The following is a 21101-nucleotide window of genomic DNA, read 5'->3' as shown; positions in this document are numbered from 1 at the left end:
GCAGGTAGTGGTTTTCCTCCCCTGGATGCCTTAAATAAGTCTGCTCCCCCTAGAGTGGTGACTAACTCAGGGGAACATCTTGCCCCTGGGCAGATGGTCTCCAGGGACTGCATCACTGGTACTCCCTTGCTCTCTGGCTTCCCATTGGGTTTAGCCACTGAGAAGTCAGGACAAAAGATAGGAAGGTGAAGTATTTATTGTATGTTCCCTCATTGCGAAGTCATAGTTTGGCAGTGGCTGGGTTGCATTTCTCTACCTAACGCCACAGATCCTGATGGGCGACCACCCACCCATCAGTAGGGCTGGCTACTTCTCCTGCCAGGCTCTGGCAATAGCCCCCTGCCCTTATACCCTCAGGCCTAGGTGCGGTACCCAGATGTTAACCCCTGGAGGCTTCGCCTTCCCTTGGTCATCCACTTTATCCTGCCCCATATTTTTGTAAATAGGACTATTATTAAACTCTTCATTATCCCTTTAAAATTTGTTAAAATTTGGTAATATTTATCACATAAAATATTACAACGTAAAATTTACCATCTTAACCATTTTTAAGTGTACAGTTCAGTAGTGTTAAATACATTCATATTATTGTGCAACCAATCTCTAGAACTCTCTTTATCTTGAAAAACTGAAACTCTGTACCCATTAGACAACTGCTCATTTCACCTTCCCCCAGCCCCCAGAAACCACCCTTCTACTTTCTGTCTCTATGATTTTGACTATTCTAGGTACCTGGAATCATATAGTAATTTGTCTTGTTGTGACAGGCTTATTTCACTTAGCATAACATCCTCAAGGTTCATCCCTGTTACAGCATGTGTCAGAATTTCCTTCCTTTTTAAGGTGAAATAATATTCCACTATCTGTTTATGCCATATTTTTTTATCCATTCATCTGCTGATGGACCCTTGGGTTGCTTCTACCCTTTGGCTATTGTGAATAATGCTGCTGTGAACATGAGTGTATAAATATTTCTTTGAAATCTTGCTTTCAATTCTTCTGCATATATAACCAGGAGTGAAATTGCTAGATCGTATGGTAGGTCTCTTTTTAATTTTTTGGAGGAAACTCCATACTGTTTTCCAGAGAGGCTGCACCATTTTACATTCTTACAGTAGTGTACAAGGGTTCCAATTTCTCCACATCCTTGCCAACACTTGCTATTGTCTGTTTGTTTGTTTGACAGTGTCCAACCTAATGGGTGTGAGGTGGTACCTCACTGGGGTTTTGATTTGCATTTCCCTAATGATTGGTGATGTTAAGAATCTTTCCCTGTTCTTCTTGACCATTTGGATATCTTTTTTGGGGTCTTCATTATCCCTTTGAAAGGGTAATGTGCTGAGATCCTGACTGATACAACTAGGATTGGTATTAGGTATAATATATAAGAAAAATGCTGGTTAGCTTTTCCTTCATTTCCAGGTAGGACTGACCAGAAGGTGATTACATCCAAGCAAGAGACATTTTCGTTGAGGATTTAGAATATCTGGGGGATAAACACTGTCATAAGCTTCTTGGGGGAGGCCATGGAGTCTTTTTACAGTCTATACTTGTTAATCCTCAAAAACAGAAAAAAGAAACTAAAACACTCTGTTCCGGATGATTTAGAGACTGACCTACCTGGAAGCAAGGGTTTTAGCAGATGATATCTTAAGGATGTTTCCAGGTTTTTGGTTCTTTGCCCACTTTTGGGTTGATCATTCAATAGTACATAGTAGAAGACTCAGCCCAGAAATGCTTAATGATATGTGAGAGGAAACAGTACAATATCCCTGCCAAATTCTCCCTCGATGAATAAATTTATATAAAGCAAACTCTATGCTGGCTGATTCAGGAAATGGGGGAGGGAAGGAGGTTGAGGAGATGGTGGTGGGGGGGCGGGTAGGGAGAGAAGCAGTAGTACAGGTGGTGACCTTTCTACACTATATGAAATAAGTTCACTTGGAGTGTCTGATTATGGAAAGAAAATAATAAAGCTGAAATAGATTTATTTGGTATGTGGGAAGATATCAAGACAAAGGTTCACCAGGTGCTGGTATAAACATTACAAAATGAAATCATACACTTTTATTAAACTAAATTCAAATTAAAAATAGTATTGCATGTATCTGGCAGAACAAAATGCTCTTCTTTGATTTTGACATAAATGGGAAACAGTAATTTAGATATACTATATTGAGATCAAATGGCTTTAAATAGGCTCATTATCAATATGTTTAAAACACTTAAAAATGAGTCCTAAACATCTAACTGAAATGTTTATGTACTTAGCTTGAGTAATATCCACTTCAACAAACTGAAGCATGCAATATGTTTTGAATAATTGTTAATTTATGCTAAGGTAAGAACTGTGTAATATAACTGAAATCTATGTTAATAGAAGATAAGGAAAGCCCTTCCAGCTATTTCTATTACAAACAGCAGGCTGCAATTTTCACCCTTCTTCCTTGTGTAAAATATGACTTTAGATGCTTGTAAAAGCATTTGCTCTTAATTTCTGAAAATCAATAATTAGCATTCTCAGCACCACACAATAAAAATAACACAACGAGGGGAAAAAGCATATCTCACATAAATGACACACATCCCTCTTTGACTAACTGCATTATTTATGCTTCTCTATGGATGACTGATGACCATGGACTAGCTAAGGATTGCAGTAATTAGGAGAAAAGATAAACCTAAATTAAAGATTCATTCACTTATCAAAATTAAATGTGTCATTAATTTCCTTGATACTAATTTCTATATAGAAACTTTATTCATTGAATCATCTCAATGCATGCCTTATTGCCGTGGATGAGAAGCACATTAACAGATATATTTGAACTTATACTCTTACTAGTTTTAGGGATCATAATATTCTTGTTGTTTCCAAAATGATTCTTTAAATGTAAATAATACCTAATGTGTATTTTCACTCTGATAATTTAAAATGTAGGGTTTTTCTTTCTATTTTAATTTGGCTTTTGAATTTGCTAACACTTTTAGCTCAGCAAAATTTCTGGTAATCATAGGGGGGAAAATTAAGATGGTTTAAGAAATCTTTATCAGCCCTTTTGCTGATCATTTGTTGCCATGACGTCTCAGAATAATTGCCTAGGAGAAGAACCCTGAACCTCTCTCATCTGAAGAATATTAGGCATCATGGCACCGGTAAATAGACAACATTGTGCTGCAACCCACTCAAGCGATGCAGGAGGGGGTGTTGTTATCCCTTGTCAGATCAAAGAAAGAAGTCAGAAATGGGGGAAGGAAAAGAGTAGGGATAACAAATTCACAGAAAGAATAAGCAGTGATTGTAGAGGTCATCAGTGTTGTCACTATAAATTCCTTCATTTACATCATCAAGACAAAAAGTGGGTTAATTTTTTTCCTTATGAATTTTATGAGTTCATCTTCTAGGAAAGCCAGCATTGCAGATGTTTTGGTTAAAGACACATCTGTCTTGTTGGTTCTTGACAGCCCTATCATGTCAGTTCTCTGTAGTAGCAAGGAATGTTTCATCAAGAAAATAAAGTGAAAACTGAAGTGATCTATTCTACTTCCTATGGGCATATTTTCACCATAGCAGATCCAAAGGACTACTTTGTTATCCCTGTCAGATCAAAGAAAGAGATAAACGAAGAAAATGTAGCCTGAGACTAAGAAGTATTAGTAACAGAAAATCAGACTAAAAATACCACATTTTTATGACTACTGGTAACATTAAAATATATTTAATGTTTTGATATTCCCAGCATAAATAGATAAATGAGTATATATGTATAAATAAATAAATGTTGCATGGCCCATATGTTCTAATAATTTGCCAGCAAAACAGCCTTTTATGGTAGGCTTATGTGTATACCTTTCACTGTCAAAGAGAAGTCAGTTAAATCATTTTTCAGCTTGGCAGTGTCGACTATAGATATGACGATATAGAGAAATAAATTATTAAAACAGAAGTTCTTCCAAGATACTTCATGTAGTTATGTTTTGGGGTAGTAATAATCAATGTCCATGGTAGTGCTTTATAGTTTACAAAGTATTTATACATATCTTTTCTCATATGATCCTCAAATACAGTCCTATGAGTTAGATATCATTTCTGTTATCATATTTTAGGTGGTTAAACAAAGGTACATTAAAGTGACTTATTTATGTCACTCAAATAATAATGTTGGGGCTGTGATATAACCTATTATCTGATTTCCATCTTTCCACCATCTTTCATTGACTGCTAGTTACCACAGAATCATACTCTGAGGCAGACAGGCTGAGTAATTATATCCATGACGGTAAGAGTGATAATTTTTAAAAACAATTTTAGAATAAAATATTTTTCACTCATCATAAGAGTACAGTTAATAATTGTTGTGGCATTTAATCTGTAATCTCTACTAACCAACTATTAACTATGGCATAATCTCCTAGTGCCTTTGGAACTCTCAGAAATTGATAAAATTTATGTTTTCTGGAAAGTAATTAGAACAAATGATTCAAAAAAATGACTGATAAAGATTTCTTAAAGCTACCTTAAAATTTTCCCTATAATTACTGGAAGTTTTACTGAGTTGAAAGTTTTAACAAATTCAAAAGCATAAACGAAATAGAAAGAAAACCTTACAGTTTAAATTAGTAAAATGGAAATGCACATTAAAGTCCCCTACAGTTAAAAAAATTATTTTAGAAGTAAGAAGAATATCATCTTTAAAGCTAAGTAAGTATTCTGTTGTTTTAAAATTCCTAGAGAATTTTTTTCAAAATAAACCTGCTTGAACTCTCTCCCTGGATATTCTGAGATACACTCTAGATGGAGGAGGGGGGGATGGAGAGTGGATGGGGCTAGATGGATATGGCATGTTCACTTGAAAATAGTAAAGGGGGGTGGCGATGAGGATATAGGTGAAATAAGAGTTAAAATTTTTGAAACTGGGTGATAAGAACACCCAGAGGATTCATTGTATCATTCTCTCTACTTTTGTAGGAAAAAAAAAAAAAAAAAAGAGAAAAGCTTTCCAGATCATTCTAACACACCTTTAGTAGAGCAGTGCTTCTTACACTGTAATGTCTCAAACAAGTCACCCAAGGATTTCCTTAAATGCACGTGCTCATTTACTAGGTCAGGGAGGCCTGAGAGTAGAGTCTGAAGTTCTAACAAGTTCCCAGGTGATGCTGATACTGTTGGTCTATGGACCATATTTGAGTAGCAAGGAGTTAGAAAACCATGGGACCAGACACTTACAAACCAGAACAGCTTATTCCCCAAGCAGGTCATAGGATGAAGTTCTTGGCCATCATTTGGTAAGTAGAAATATAAAGCAAATCACGTAATTTTTATTAATTTGTAAAAATGGATAAGAAAGATATTCAGTATCATGTTTAAAAAATACTGCTCAAATAGTCAGATGAGCTTATCTATGAAAAAAAGTGTCTAGAAGATTATGATAAAAGCTAAGACTTAAGACAATTTAAATAATATCTAATATCCAACAGATCTAGTGTTTACATATTACGAAGAGCTTTGTACCAGAACGGTTCTGTCATGTTTCTGCCCAGAGGCTGTCATGATAAAGTTTATTATCAATTACTGCTGTACAAGTATAAAATAAGTTAAGCTGTCATATTTTTCTCAGCCAGAGATCCTAAGCTGTCAAAGAATGTCAATTTTAAATCTGACATAGAGAAGAAAATTATCTGTTATTCTGACCTCTAATTTCTTGACATTTTAATGCCATAATTGCTGTGGTTAGTGCTGCTTCATGATTTCACCTGTCAAGGAAGAATGAATCAATAACCTCAAGCCATTTCTCAAATTTTAGCACTAACTTCAAAGCTCAAAGTTCTAGGCAGATTATGGGATATATATATATATATATACACTTTCTTTTTTAAAAGGGACATATGTAGATTTTTGTATATTAAATGTTTCTCCTTTAAATCAGTGTTGATTAAGGCATTAAAAAATCATCTTCCTTAGGTTAGTTGGAGTTTAGTATAACTGTAGCCTTCCTTTTTATCTTTGTGAAATATAGTGATCTTCACATTTAAAAAATACTAAGATAAACATTATCAAATAAAAGGAATGCACTGAGCTCAATAAAAGGCTTAACATTTTGAACACTATTTTTTCCAAGAGCCTCTGTCCGACCCTGCAGAGCAGACCTCTGGGAGCTCAACGCTGATGTTCTGATGGAAGGCGGTGTTCTGATGTTCTGATGGAAGGCGGTGTGCCTTGCACAGGGGGAGTGTAAATGCAAAGGGGCATAAATGACCAGCAAATAATGACTACGCTATACTTCATTCCACTTATCCACAGGGCTCTTTCTTGTGACAACAGATGCTAGATGCTTCTATGCTGGCAAACGTATGTTCTGTACTATTCCTCCTTTACAGAGAAAACAATGGAGGAAGAGGGACATTAAATGACTTGGCCACATTAGAAAGCTCACAGGATTTAGTGGGTTCTCATCCTTTGCAGGTTCTTACATGTTAATGCAGAACTTTTTTGTGTGGAAATATGTTAGTCGTGGGGTAGAGGAGGTAAGGGTGGGGAGTGGGGAGAGGAACAGTTAACTCATATTCCTTGCAAGGTCATTTAATCTGTTATGTCTACAATGTACTAAGTGGTTACCTAGTGGTCTTAAGGACCACTTAAGTATCTTCCTAAGCAATCTTGAGTTGACATAGGGCCACTGGGTCAGTGTGAATGCCTCTGCTGGTATGTGCTTGAGCCCACGCTGCCTGGCGGAAGGAAGGTAACAGCGTTTCAGGTATGCGCTCCCTCACCTAGTATTCTGAGAACTGACAGAAGAGTTTTTGGGTGAGAGAGATGGGTGAGGGGCTTGGGGAGGGAGGACATACATGCCACAGAATGACTCTGGGAGTTTCTCTAATGCAACCTCAGTATTCAGCAATTATGCCCTCAGACTGGGAATGCTGGAAGGAGAGTCCTGGAGTAAGGCACTCCCAGTCTGCATCACTGTGAGGTAATCAGGAGCAGTAATGTATTATTGTTCAGATTGCCTATATAATGACAAACATTGTGGTTGAACCTCTCCTCCCCAACAGAATTTTTTTTAATTATGCATTTTCATGTAATGTTTCATTAGGAATTTCTAGAGTTTGACAATTATACATAGTTTTTATTACTGTCCAAAGCAATGGTGTGCTATTTTGTAGAAGCAGGTATTTTTATAAGATTTGAGTAATAAACACTATATCCGTGTAAAGAAAGTCTCAATCCTAATTCCATTTTGTTTCTATTCTCTCATTTATCTCCTTATTTACTGTCATTTAAATATGAAAGATCTGCTATTTTCAGTCAACTTTAATGCTGCCTTGCGCTTTCATTATGTACAATATGCTTAAAATATTTTTATTTTGCCCAAGAGGATTAACTTGTAACTTTCTTTATAAGGACAGCATGTTATAATGGACGAAAATGTATGCTGAAATCTTCAGGAGCAAAAATGTCTATGATATTTAAAAGTCAAAAAACCATTTGGAGTTGGTCTTGGAATAAAAGGATAAGCTATTCCAATTATTTTCTTTTTTATCTGATTCTAAAGGTGTTGGTTCTGAAAGGAGAATATAGTTGGTAAGATGTTTATAAAACTGGGCCATGTGTTAAACAAAGGTGTATTGTTAAGAGAATAATTAAGCTCAGAATTAGAATCCCCAGTTGTGTACAAACTAATCACATTATTTTGTAGAGAAAAATCCCTTATTTCACCAACTAATTTTATAATATTTGGCTCCTCTCTCATTCATTCATTCTCTGTCCCTATCTCTTTTTTCCAGCTTCAGGCAAAAATCCCATTTCCTTGTGCACACAACATGGTACAACACTGCACCTAATAATATGCTTGCAACGTGTTCTCCAAATATTTAGCCCTAAGGGTCCAGTGATCAATGATCATGAGGCTCTTCTCTTCCCTTTCCTCTTCTCTGCTTGAAGCCATACAAATGGAGTCATTTTGTTTTTACAGAAGTCTATAGGAAATAACTTTATGGATGCAAATTTTTCTTTTAGAGCTTGATTTCCCAAATCTATGCGTTTTCCACCTCTAAAATTAAAAATAAAAAAGCATTCCACTGACTGGCAATGGAGAAATGATTACTCGTTTTGCATAAAGCAGATGGCAGCTATCTGGTAGAATGGAAGACTGGGATACAGCTTCCTTGAAGCAAGACTCATCTAGCAGCTGTTGCATCCTCACTCTTTTCACCTATCTGAAATAATTTTGTGCAACGTGGAAATGATTTAAATAATATATTTCATGAATATTTTCATAAAAAATAATTATACACATACTATAGTACATAATTCCCAAATGTTAGCTATAAAATTTCAGGGTGAGAACACACAGGAATAAGATACTATAACCTCATCTATTTTATTGATGCGTTTTTGAGAACATACAGGGATAAAATACTATAACCTCATCTATTTTACTAATGCATATTTGAGGACATATAGGAATAAAATACTGTAATCTTATCTATTTTTTATTGATGCATTTTTAAAGTATTCTGCCTAGAAGGCTGTAATTCTGCTTTTATTAAAAAATAGATACTGGCAGATTATTTTAATGTGAACTATTCATGTTTAAATACTCAACTAGGTTTCATTAATTAATAACACACATAAGGCATTAAGCATTTTAATGAAGATGCTGAAGTAAACCAAATAAAATAGGAATATTGAAGTGCATTGTACATATCTGCATTTCAAAAAGGAACTACATGGTGGTCTCATTACTTGTTTTTGACATATAACACTCACTTTTCCACATTTGTCAAGAACCTGAAATCTATGTTTTATAAAAATTTACATTGAAAGGAAATTTATACAGAAAGAGATGGAAAGCCACATTTGTGCTGAAGGGATGACAGAAATTTTCATAATAATATTCAACTTATTACCTACCTCCCTCAGCACAGGGTCAGTGATACTGTCCAGGTTCACAGAGCCTTCATAGGTTAAGTAGTGGAAAACATTTAGAGCCCGGACTGCTTCTGGTCCTCGCTGCTTGTAGCCAAATATAAGGTCAATCCACTGATGGAGTTGGCAAGAAACAAATTCACTCTCCAGGGCCTGAAATCAGTCAAGACAGAAATAAGACACCATGCAAATTTCCCTTTCTCTTACTTTGAAATATTCTATATAAATAAGTAGAACACATTCTTTGCATTCCTGTATTTTATCTGTACATATTAAGACCTATTCTTAGGAGTGACAAAATACAACCTCTAATAAAACATAGACCTAAAAGAAAATTTTCTTTCTAAAATACTTAATGTTCTCTTGGCTTAACTGTATATGTGATGCGAATTTTAATATTAAATAGATTTCTTAAAAAGACACATGCATGTTTAAAAGTAATTTGAAATGCCTGTTTTAATGCCATTTACAACAATTTCATTTCTAATGTTTAAATATTAGTTTGAAGCTAAACAATTTTATTAGAAACTTTGATACGTACTTATTTTCCTGCCTGAAGTCTTCAAAGTTACCTCTAACACTACTAAGAGGGAATGCCTTCCTTCTGCTATGAATGAACTCCACTATTACACTGTTTAGGAACCAGTGGGTAATTTTAGATGTTTGCTAGCCAGTGGGAAATGAATGGAAATTACTGAGAGTCAGCGATCATACGAAACTTCCATAAAGAGTCAGAAAAAAAGAGACCTTTTCAGTTCCTAAGAAGCCATCATAAACTTCCTAGAGGGGCCCTGGCAGGTAGGCAAGGAGTTCTGGTCACACCTGTGGTCTGAGCAGTGACAGTCACAGTGTAGCTCACTGTGCCTCTCACCTCCTGCACTCATTCATCATCAATTTCTTATTGATTTTAAGGACACACTGATTTCAGCAGCATGAGGAAAAAGCTGTAGAGCTAGCTTCTTAAATTTCAACTATGCAAGGCTGTAGAAAACAATTTTTGAAATTACAGCTGTAACTAAATATGTGAATGAAGTCATTCTTTGGCTGCATGACCCTGATTTCTAAGGTGCTGAAACCAGCTTGGATTCACTTAATCAATAAATGGTTTCTTAAATTAACCCTCTGATAATTATATCAATATTTCATTTTTTTAATTTACAAAATATCTGAATGATAATTTTCAACTTTTCCCGTGATGACATTTAACTAGTAACTTATTCCCCTCAAACTCCCTTTTTATCTATTCCTTTCAAAATTTTTGGTATTTTATTTACACCAGTTATTGTGGATGTTTCTCATTCAGAAACATAAACAATTAGATTTTATAAAAGGATAGTTTTCATACTAAAACTAAACAGAATTTCTATACTCTGTATCTCATTGGTCTTGACATAATAGTTTGGACTAGAACACAGGAAAAGGGACTAAAATACAAAAGAGGTGTTGGTTAAAATTCTATACTGATTAAATCTATCATATTGGTTTGGTCAATCTGTATAAATGAGAAGTTGGTAATGATTCAGTAATGTTTTCAGTGCATGGTACAATAAATGAAAGGATGAAAAAAATGAATAAATGGCAGTTCATTACAGAGTCGCTATTGCCCAAGTCTGTTCACTGGAATTCAAAATAGTAGTGAAATCAGAAATATTATTTAAAGGAAGATCTTACCAACATAATCACATAATCAGCTCAGCAGCAACCACTTCAAATCAATCTTATAGATACCACTCGACATATTTGGAAAGAAAGGGTCAATGAAATTTATTCCATTTGAATAAAACAGTTATTGAACTAAATGCCTAATGCAATGATGAGGGTTGGAAGGAATGATCATCTTTCACTAATTTGAGTTTTAAAACATTTATTTATTATCTCCAACCACTAACTTTCATTTTCCTCTGCCATGGGCAATGCGTATAAGTTGTTTAATGCTTCTCCTTTTGTTTACATGTGTTTTTATAAAACACTACTCATGTAATGTATTTCTGTGTGTATGTATTTTTGATTTATAAAAATGGAATAGGGTTACAGATTGCATTTTGTTTCTTACTTTCTTCACTGAGCCTTGCTTTTTGGGATCGACCTGTGTACAGGTAGTCTACTGCTTCCAGTGGCTGCTCAGAACTCCCGCAGTAATGAGCACTCGACGGCCTCTAACTCGCCACGACACCACGCTGAATGTCCACTTTTGCATCCCTGTTTGGCTCTTTGTGAGAATTTCTTTGGGGCATATAATCTGGAGTAGGACTGATATGTCCCTGCACTAGATGTGCATAAACTATGAGTCTGAGTCATCAGTGCAGATTGGCTTCCCCTGTCTCCCCTCCCTCCAGCAGTGCCTGAAAGTTTCTACATGGCCACAGCTCCATTGACAACTGGTATTATCCAGGCATTTAATATTAGCCTGTGTAACAGATACAAAACAATATCCCATTGTTGTTCTAATATGTTTTCCTCTGATTACTGAGGAATTTGACAGCTTTTTAATATGCTTGTTGGCCATGGGGGTTTCCTCTCCGGTATATTTCCTGTTCATGCTCTTTGTCCATTCTTTTCTGGAGGTTCCTGTCTTTTACGCTGTTACTTTGCAGAAGTTCTTTACATATTTTAGATAGTTGTTTGTTGGTTTTAAACATTGCAAATGCATTCTCCCAAATGTCACATGTCTGTTAACTTTACCCATGTCACTCTTGGTTGAAGAGAAATTCTTAATTTTGAGATAATCAAAAAATTTTTTGTTATGATTATGATTTTGGGATTTTGGTTTAAAATAACAAAGATAACTTTCTGTATTTTGATGTGTCAGCTTTATAGTTACGGTTTTACTTTTCATATACTGGTCTTCATCTAGAATCCACTTTCACTCATATGTGGTATTAGATAGAGATCCAGTATAATTTTTGTTAATATAGTAAGTCAGTTTTTCTAATACCATCTATTAAACAAACACGCCTTTCCTGAGTGATGTGTGCTGTCATCTTTAGTGTGTGAATATATGTTTGAAACAAAGATATAAAACTGCTATTGTTTACAGATAATATAATAATCTACCTAGAAAAAGCAATACAATCCTTCCTCCCTTCTTTCATTCATTCATTCGTTCCTTCCTTCCCTCCTCCCCTCTTTCCCTTCCTCCTTTTCTGCTTTCTTTCTCTGCTATCTATCTACCTACCTACCTACCTCCTTATCTATCATCTGTCTATCTAGATATGTGTGTGTGTCTCCAGGTCTTTGCACCTTTTATTTCTATTGTTATCTTTATTTCTTATATATCTTAATATCTGGTAGATTTATTCTTTTGAGAGTCAACTGAGCTATTTGTGGACCTTTATTCTTCCCTATAACTTTTACAATAAGTGTATAGATACATCAAAATAATTTTGATTGGGATTCCAATAAATTTATAGAGTAATTTGGGAAAATTGATATTAGGTTTTCCTATCTAAGGTCTCAGAATGTCTCTTTATTTATACAGATCATTTTCTATGTACCATATTAGACTTAAAAATTAATATTTTCACCATAAAGGACATGGGTATTCTTGGTTAAGTTAATTCCCAGACAGTTCATAAGTTTTGATGCAACTATAATATTTTAAAAATTATATTTTAAACCCCATTATTAATGATGTAGAAAAATGCTATTGATTTTTATAAGGTGATTGTGTTCCTGGCAACTCTTACTAGTTAACTTCTTTATTTTTCTTATATAATTGTTCTCAACCTTGAGAACTGTATTAAACAACAGTGGTGACATGGAACATCACTGTCTTTTTCCTGATCTTAAAAGGGTCAAAACACACACACAAACGCACACACACACACACACACACACACACACACACACACACACCATGTATTTAACAAACGGGTTGTTAGATAGCATTTTATTTACAGTTTTTGTATTTATATCCATACTTGAAATGGCTTTATTTCTTTTTTCCTTTACTTCCCTCTACTCTGGAATCAAGATCACAGTAGCCTCATAAAATGAGCTGGATGGCTTATTATGTCTTCTGGAATAATTTGCATAAGAAATGAATTCCTTATCTCTTGAAAATTTGGTAGAATTCACCTGTAAAATAATATGGCCTTGGATATTTTGGGGGCTGGGAAGATTTACTACTTAAATTTCTTTAAGGCTTATAAGTCTTCTGGTGTCAATTTTGATGTTTTATATTTTTCTAGATATTTATCCACTTCATCTTAGTTTTAAAACTTATTAGTTCATGGCTATCTATAATAATCTTTAATTAAATTTAAAAATTTCTATGTCTACAGTTACCCTATTCTATTCTATATGTTAGGTAGCAGAGTGAATCAACAAACAAACAAACAATCAAAAAATAATTTTGCCGCAGGTTTTTTTTTGGGGGGGTTATAATATTAAATGACAAAGGAACAATAAGGTAGTAGACTAAACAGATAGTCTTACAGAGACTGTCTGTCTTGCTAGTCACTGCAGAAAACAAAGAAAATCCAGTTATAACATTTAAAAGCTAAATCTGGTTCTAAATCAAATGCATATCCAAGAATTGAATTTTAGATTTCACATAATTAAAGCATAAAGACCTATCTAAAGCTGAAACCTGACACTGAGACTTAACTGTATTCTAAACAGTATTAATCTGTTAGTAAATGCATGCTATCTGCTTATTTGTTCTTTTTAGAACTATGTTTTCATGCACAAACCTGTTTTGGACTTTGAAACAAGATTTTATTGCAAACACTCACAATTGAAAAATAGAAAGAAATACTTGATTACTAAGCTATTAGGGTTATAATGGTCTTAATAGCTTGCTTTACCCTCTCCTTGCATACCTAAAAGCAGAAGCAATTGCTTTAAGCCTAGATAAACCAATTCCCAATCCATAATTCTACCCTGGGGATCTGGGAGGAAGGAAATAAAGAGTGAGATTTAAACCAGAAAGGATATCTCTTAGATGAATAATAGTTACCTAATATCTAATTTCAATATTGTCCCATGGGTATTAGAACGTAGAGAATTCTTTCTCTAACGGGTTTAGGACAAAGCAGCTCAGAAACTTATGAGAAGGAAACTAGGCTAGTGGAATTAACTGTGAGGAGAGAATTTTGTCTTCTCCAGAATTCTTTTATTTAAGAATACTGAATTTCTCTCTCTCCTTCTAGACCAGACCAAGAACATTTCCGAGCCCTTTCTCTTGTTGCCTCAAAAATCTGCTTCTGATATTGAAAAAATTCTCCAAATAGAGTTGCATATATTCCAGTGGACAATTAGAAAATCACATTGCTACTTCTTCTGTAGTGTCTATACTGGCTTCTCTTCATGATTAAATTGAAATTATAGCTATTACCCAGTGAAAGATTTAATTATTTTAAACAAAGGTAACATAGTTGTTTTAAATGTTTATTTTGGGGGGCTTAAATTATTCTCTTACTTGATTGCTTCCTGGGTGAATAATATAGTGGATTATTTTCCATTCCCACTAGCACCATCCTAGTCTTAGCCCTTATTGCTCTCCACGTGGGCTACTGTAATAGACTTTGACCTCTTCCTCTACTCCGGGGCTTGCACCCTGCTGGTGGAACAGACTTTTGAAACCATCATGCTCTTACTGTCATCCTCGATTTCAAATCTTCCAAGGTTCCTCCTAGCATAACACATTCAGTGTAAACTTTACCTGACCCCTAAGGACTTTCAAACCTTGATCCGACCCTCCCCCATGACTTCTTTGGGCTTCTAGATACAAATTCTTGGCTCCAGCAGCACAGTTTACAGCCCCGGCACACAGCAGCTGGTATGACCTCTGAACCTTTGTTGCTCCTTTCACCTTAACATGAAAGCATTTCACCCTCCTGCTCCTTCTTCATGTCCCAGCCATCCTCACTCAAGTCCAATGTCTGCTTCCTGAGTTCCCCAGCTCACAGTCTATGAAGTCTTCTATGAATTTCTATGACACTTACCATCAGTATCTTCCTGTTTAATGTAGTAAATAATGTATACAAATTTACTTGTGAAAATCAATTTGCATATACATTGTAAAGTGCTAGAGAAAGGGAATGGGGTTATTACCAATTAACACTTAATTGTTTCAAACATGCCATACTATATTCTCAATTAGAATCCAAGCATTTGGAACTTAGGGACTATACTTAATGCTGCTTTTACATTTCCTATAGCTCCTAACTCAGCATTAAATGATAACTATTTAATAAATATTTATTGGCTGATTATTTAAGCAATGGGAAAGAGGTGTTGGTCACAAGAAGGAAGAAAAGAAATGTCAGGAAGTGAGGGTGGAGGGTGGGAAATTCATTCATTCATTCATTCAACAAATATTGACTGACCATCTGCTATGGGCCAAACACTATTCTAGATCCTAGGATCACAGCAGTGAATACGTGAAGCCAAAATCCCTGTCAGAAAGTTTACATTGTAGTGGGGAGAGACTAGTAATTGGTAATTAGTAAGAGAGTATGTCTGAAGGTGATAAATGCTAAGGAAAGGAGAAAGATGGGAAAGAAAGTTAAGAGGTATGTATGGATGGGGAGGGGATTGCTAATTTAGAGGAGGAAGTCAGAGAAGGCTTCCTTGAGATTGTGACAACTAAGGACTACAGTGAGGAAGTGAACTGTAAGGACATCTGAGGGAAGATGATCTCAAACAGAGGGATCAGTCATTTGTTTATTCATTCGTTCATCATTCATTCATTCAATATGGAGCACCTCTCATGTGCCAGGAATTATTCTAGGCCCCAGGGATACTGTGAGAAACAAGACAAAATCTCTGATCTCCAGGAGCACATCCCACTGAAATGCAAATAATCAAGGTGAATACAGCCTAAACTCTCTCCAGCCCCAAATTACTGACCACCTACCACATGTCAGATGCTAGCCTTGGAGGATATACAGGTGAATAAGTATGCCACATCCTGAAAAAGATCACAGTTTGGTGGAAGATAAACATGTTGGCTTGGGCTTTTCCTGCTGCTCGAATTTCTGCTAAAACTCTAATACGATGATATTAGAGTTATTCCCCACCCCATTCTTTTTCCAGAAGCATTACTTCTTCTAGAAAGTAATCCATCTCTGCTGCTCTAGCCATCACCACTCAGCACACTTGGCCCCCACCCTTCCTTTACCTGGCTCTATAGGACTAGAGAAATCTAAGGGAAAAAGGTCACTACTAGGAAGTTGCAGAGGGAAACTGTTGTCTCTAACTTTAAAATACATCCAGAATTGTTTAGCTCAAGTCATAGTTAATACTGGCATTAAGGAAAATCTTCTCACATACCTCTCCTCCCCGAGCCCTCATCCCCTACTGGGAATCACTATGAATGAACAGCCCTGAAAGCACGTGTACCTTGGAGAACATGCACTCGATAATTCACGTTTCTCTGCAAAAGGACTAAGGTCTAAAAAGGTAATCATTTATGATAAAACCATTTATAAGAGTTAAAAAAAAATACATCCAGAATTGATTAATTTCTTACTACCTTCACTGCTACCACGCTGGTCCAAGCCACCATCATCTCTCACAATACCTCCTAACAGACGTGCCTGATGCTACCCTGTGCATCAACAGTTCATTCCCATCACTGCAGCCCGAGTGATCCTTTCACAGCACAGCAAAATCGCAGAACTCGTCTGCTTAAAGCACTGCAACAACTCTTGATTTCACTCAGAGTAAAAATGCAAAGTGTTTCAATGGCCTTCAAGGCCGTATGTGATTTGCATCTGTTACCACTCAGTCCTCTCCTCCTACTGTGCGCTCCGTGTTTATCCTACCCCAGCCCTCTGGCTTCCTTGCCAAGCACACCCCTGCCACAGGGCCTTGGCTCGGATGTTCCCTCTGCCTTCACTGCTCTTTCCCCAGGAGAGGAAGAGTCTCTGGGTCACCCTCTCGCGTCCTTCAGGGCTTAGTTCAAGTCTCACCATCACAGTGAGGGGATCCTGACCATCCACCCCTGTATTTCTGATCCCCTTGCTTTGCACTTCTTTTTTCCACAGTATTGATCACCTGCTAACATTCTAGATATTTTACTTATTAATTTCTGTTTATTGTCTGTCTCTCTTTGATCAAAAGTAAGCTCCATGAGGGCCGAGATCTTTGTCTGTTGGTTCACCGGTATACTCCAAACACATAAAACAGCGCCTGCAACGCTCAATAATGATCTGTTGACTGAGCGTTGACTGAGGCTGTATGTTTATTCATGCGGGTTCCTAACTAAAGCGTGAGCTCCTGAAGGCCGCTGGCTGCGTGGCCCACGCTTGTGTCTCCAGAGCCTAGAGCGGTATGAAGACAGTAACAGGCCCTCAATGACAGGGGTAAATGAAGGGATTTCTCTGCTTTACTCTAGCCTAATTTAGAGTCGGATTCACGGCCAACTCTTCTTTGTGTTTTCCATAATACCTTACTCAGAACTGGCTCTCAATAAAGGTTTATGTAATGAGCAAATCCCCAGTTTCAGAGATAAGGAAGACTGTGAAATTCCAAGAGATAAGGATGCCTTACCCGCCCAGAGTGCCCCGACTAACAGGTGGCAGGGCAGGCACTCACATACAAGATATCTATTGCAATATATATACTTTTTCCATCTCAATATTTTAAGATGCTGCCAAAGACTTCCAACAATTCCTATGTTATGCTATTTGCTTAAACTTCGTATTTGAGCAAGGTATTTTTTGCAGTATAATATATCCTAAATGCACATTTTTACCTATCACAAAAGAGACTTTTTCCTTAAAAAGTGAGAATCTAATAAAGGATGTAATACAGTCAAAGCAAAACCACACCCCACAGTGCTCTCTGCCTCAGCGCGCTGCGCCCCACCCTGCAGACAGAACGGTCTGCGCCTGGTCCCACGGCACCAGGAACATGCCGGGCGGAGGGCTGCAGAGATTAGTAGTGCACATCCGAGACTGGCCTTTTTCTAAAACAAATTTTTAAAAAGGGCAGATTATGATTGATGAACCCAGCATTAAGGTAATGCTATCAGACATACTTTCTATTTCTGCCCTTTGTGAGGAGGTCAGATTATAATCATGTTAGAACTGAACACAGTGCTTTATTAATGTTTCATGACTGAGTCAGTCGCAATCAGCCTAGCTTCGTGTGGATAAATTAAACCAGTTCTTGATGTATGAACTCAGTGCACTGAGAATTTATTGAAATGTCTACTAAAAGTGTCTCTATCACTTTTCCAGGTTTGCTAATGAAACCAAATTTTGAATTTCACAGTTCTTCAGTGAAACACAAACCTTGTCACCATATTTACAAAATACAAACAACTCTAACCAATTATATACATTGTTGTCTATAAATAAAAAAACAATGGACTAAAACAAGTACATCATTAAAAATTCAAAGTATTGTTTCATTTTAAAAAAATAAGAAAAGTTAATGAGGTTGTCAGCACGTAAAGGCGTCTACAAATGCATCAAATGCCTTTTTAATTGCTGGCATGGGATAATGAAGCTGATCATTTATAATCAATGATATCATCCCTTTTTATAACATTATTTTTGTCTTCTTTGCCTTGAATTTCTTAATGACAGCTTGAGAGAAGAAGGAGGGAAGGCTCCTTTGTATGGATACAGAATACTAATCCACCCAAGAACCAAAGGCTTTTTTACCACTGTGAATGTCATTTCTTTGGGCTATATGACATTTTCATTTTATACTTTAGGCTCATTACAAAGAACTCCATCAAATAACTGAAGATAATCCCAGTCCAAATTATAAATATACTAGAGCACATTTTCTCTAAACCCATTCCATTTCATAAGCATTAAATCCTGTATGAGCTACCCAGCCAGTATAAAGTTAGAAACTTTCAATGTTACAAAATAATAATAAAAGGTGGATGTTGTATTCATGGAATTTATGGAAAACTTATGAAAATTTAAAGACTTCTATATTTTATATTATCACCCAGGTAATTATAGAAATTCAACAAGTAAATATTTCTTCAGCAAAAAAAGAAGAGAGGTAGATAATTGATTACATTTTCCAGTTTTAACACAGATGGCTGACCTTATTTTTTCATAATATCAGTATGATCATTTCCCATCAGTATGATGGGAAAATGGACCAGAGGTTGGAGCAAAGGAAACCATACATAGGGTGCTGTGAAGGAAACCTTCAAGTTAAAGAAAAGCAGAACAGGAGACACTGAGACAGGAGAGCAGCTGTAGACACACACGGCTACATTTTGTAGCGTGTCTTTTGATAGCTCGGATGCTTTAACACTCTTCCCAGAGGCAGCAGTTTGGGTCTGCCCTTTAGCTCAATTCTGATGCACCAAGAATGGCAGCTATAGACATAGAATCTTTTGATACACATGGTAGCTTTCCCTTTCTATTCTGTAGAGTCCCCTCAACGAAAACCCAGGGAAAGAAGACAAAGAATAACCACTTCTCAAGCCACCTATTACGTGTTGGCTAGGCACTTGCAACATAGGATCAGTTTAACCTGTCATTGCCTCCTGGTGTCCCAGGGAACCAAGACTGGGGCAGTTTGGTTTTCCCAAATAAGCAGAATTTTGTGTAAAACCTTTCATTCCATGGAGTAAAGGTTTAGTTCACAAGTCTTACCAAATTCATAATGCCTATAAGATACCAAGAATTTGGTTTTGAATAGAGAAAAAAAGTGCTTTGCTTCTTTCATTTCTTCATGAAGCCAAGTTGGAACTAACTTATTACATACAATAAAAATGTACCATTCATTTCTGAAAATGTTTTATGACATTTTCAGAAACGCACAAGTATTTATCTCTCATACTTTAGTTATAAAAACTTATTCTTTTGAACAGATGAAAGCAAATCTTTGAGGAACAGTTACTTCACCATATCATATGCAATCCTTGTAGTTCCTAGTACACTGAACACAAAGGTCGATGAATGTGTGTTTACAGTGATACTAAATAGTGAGATTTATTCTGAAGAAGCACTGTATTCTGACTTAAAGTTTGCTCAGCAGTGCTTCAGCTCTTAGAAGACAAAATATGAGAGATAAGAGGTGCGTAAACAGAAGTCAGCTCTTGAACTGGTAATGTTAGGACCAGGAGTAAATTATTTATTATATTATATTTATGTGCAATAGAAGTACTCTGAGCAACTATAAATATATAAAAAATAATTTATTACTAAAAATTTGCCTTTGTGTATTTTATTCTCTCTTATAATAAGAGGGAAAAATCTATTTTAGAGTTTAAATTGTTTTTACAGTGTTATTATCCTTTCTCAGGCTGTATCTTTCAATGAATAATCTGCTAATTTTCTTAAAACCCAAATGATATGAGACCATTTTGTGAGAATCAGGTATGTCTAAGGAAAAGGGATTTCTAAGAACTCTTATGTGGTGATCGCATGAATAATAAGATAAGCCAGAGTGTCACTGATTACATCTGAATCATAAGTCTGAGTCAAATTAGGTGTTTGGAGGTCATCCATGCTTAGATACAGATAGTTTGCAAACAACACACAGGTTGTATTTCAAAGTGCTTTATAATTTGGTGTTTGGAACATATATTGCAGTAGAAACAGTATTAGTCTAATCTGGATTGGTTCTCAAGTCGATCTATAAAGCCATATTTTGTTTAAAATATAGGTGAACTTTTAAAGTCTGTAAATGGGCATAGGGGACATGACATTCAGAGTGCCAACATGTGATGCCAGGCACGTTAAGTAAGAAAAGGCACTTGGGTCCAAACCTGGGGTCAGTCACTTTGCCTTTCTGCGTCTCAGTCTGCTTATTCAAATAAAGGTCTGTTCCGGGTCTCAAATCCTGTGTGTGACTATAAAGTTTAACATGTAAACTAATGTAAAATAATGCCATTTCCTCCATTTTGTAGAGTCGGAAGATAGCCTTCTTCCAACACCTGCTGGGTGGTGGGACTTGGGACTTCCTCAGCTCTAAACTGAGCTTTTACTGGCTGGGAAAGGAAGTCTTATGGGGTGAGGACTTTGGGGATAAAGAGTTAGAAACAGGGTCACAGAAAGTCAGGTCTGCTTAGCTGTTGAGGCTGGAACACGCTGCTGGTTTGGGGTCAATTCCCTCTTATCTCTGTCTTTTCTTCTGCTGGCCCCAAGGTACTGGCTTCTAGTTAGAAGACATGTTTCCTTCCCTCCTTCTTTCCCTCTCCCTCTCCACAGCTCCTCAAGTCACTACTCACTCGAGCCTGGAG

General features: G+C 36.3%; 1 protein-coding gene across 8 annotated transcripts in view; it reads right to left on the bottom strand.

Moving 5' to 3' along the window:
* NBEA (neurobeachin) overlaps positions 1 to 21101 on the bottom strand; it is a 608086-nt gene that overhangs the window by 30993 nt on the left and 555992 nt on the right. For all 8 annotated transcript variants that reach the window (XM_082365247.1, XM_082365248.1, XM_082365251.1 and 5 more), the window contains one exon: positions 8915 to 9082. In XM_082365247.1, the coding sequence (XP_082221373.1) occupies positions 8915 to 9082 (168 nt within the window). The remainder of the gene's footprint in view (positions 1 to 8914; positions 9083 to 21101) is intronic.

This window comes from Balaenoptera borealis (genome assembly GCF_965194805.1).
Source record: "Balaenoptera borealis genome assembly, chromosome: 18".
In the NCBI taxonomy this organism is placed as follows: Eukaryota; Metazoa; Chordata; class Mammalia; order Artiodactyla; family Balaenopteridae; genus Balaenoptera; species Balaenoptera borealis.
This window is presented reverse-complemented; position numbering and strand designations above follow the sequence as displayed.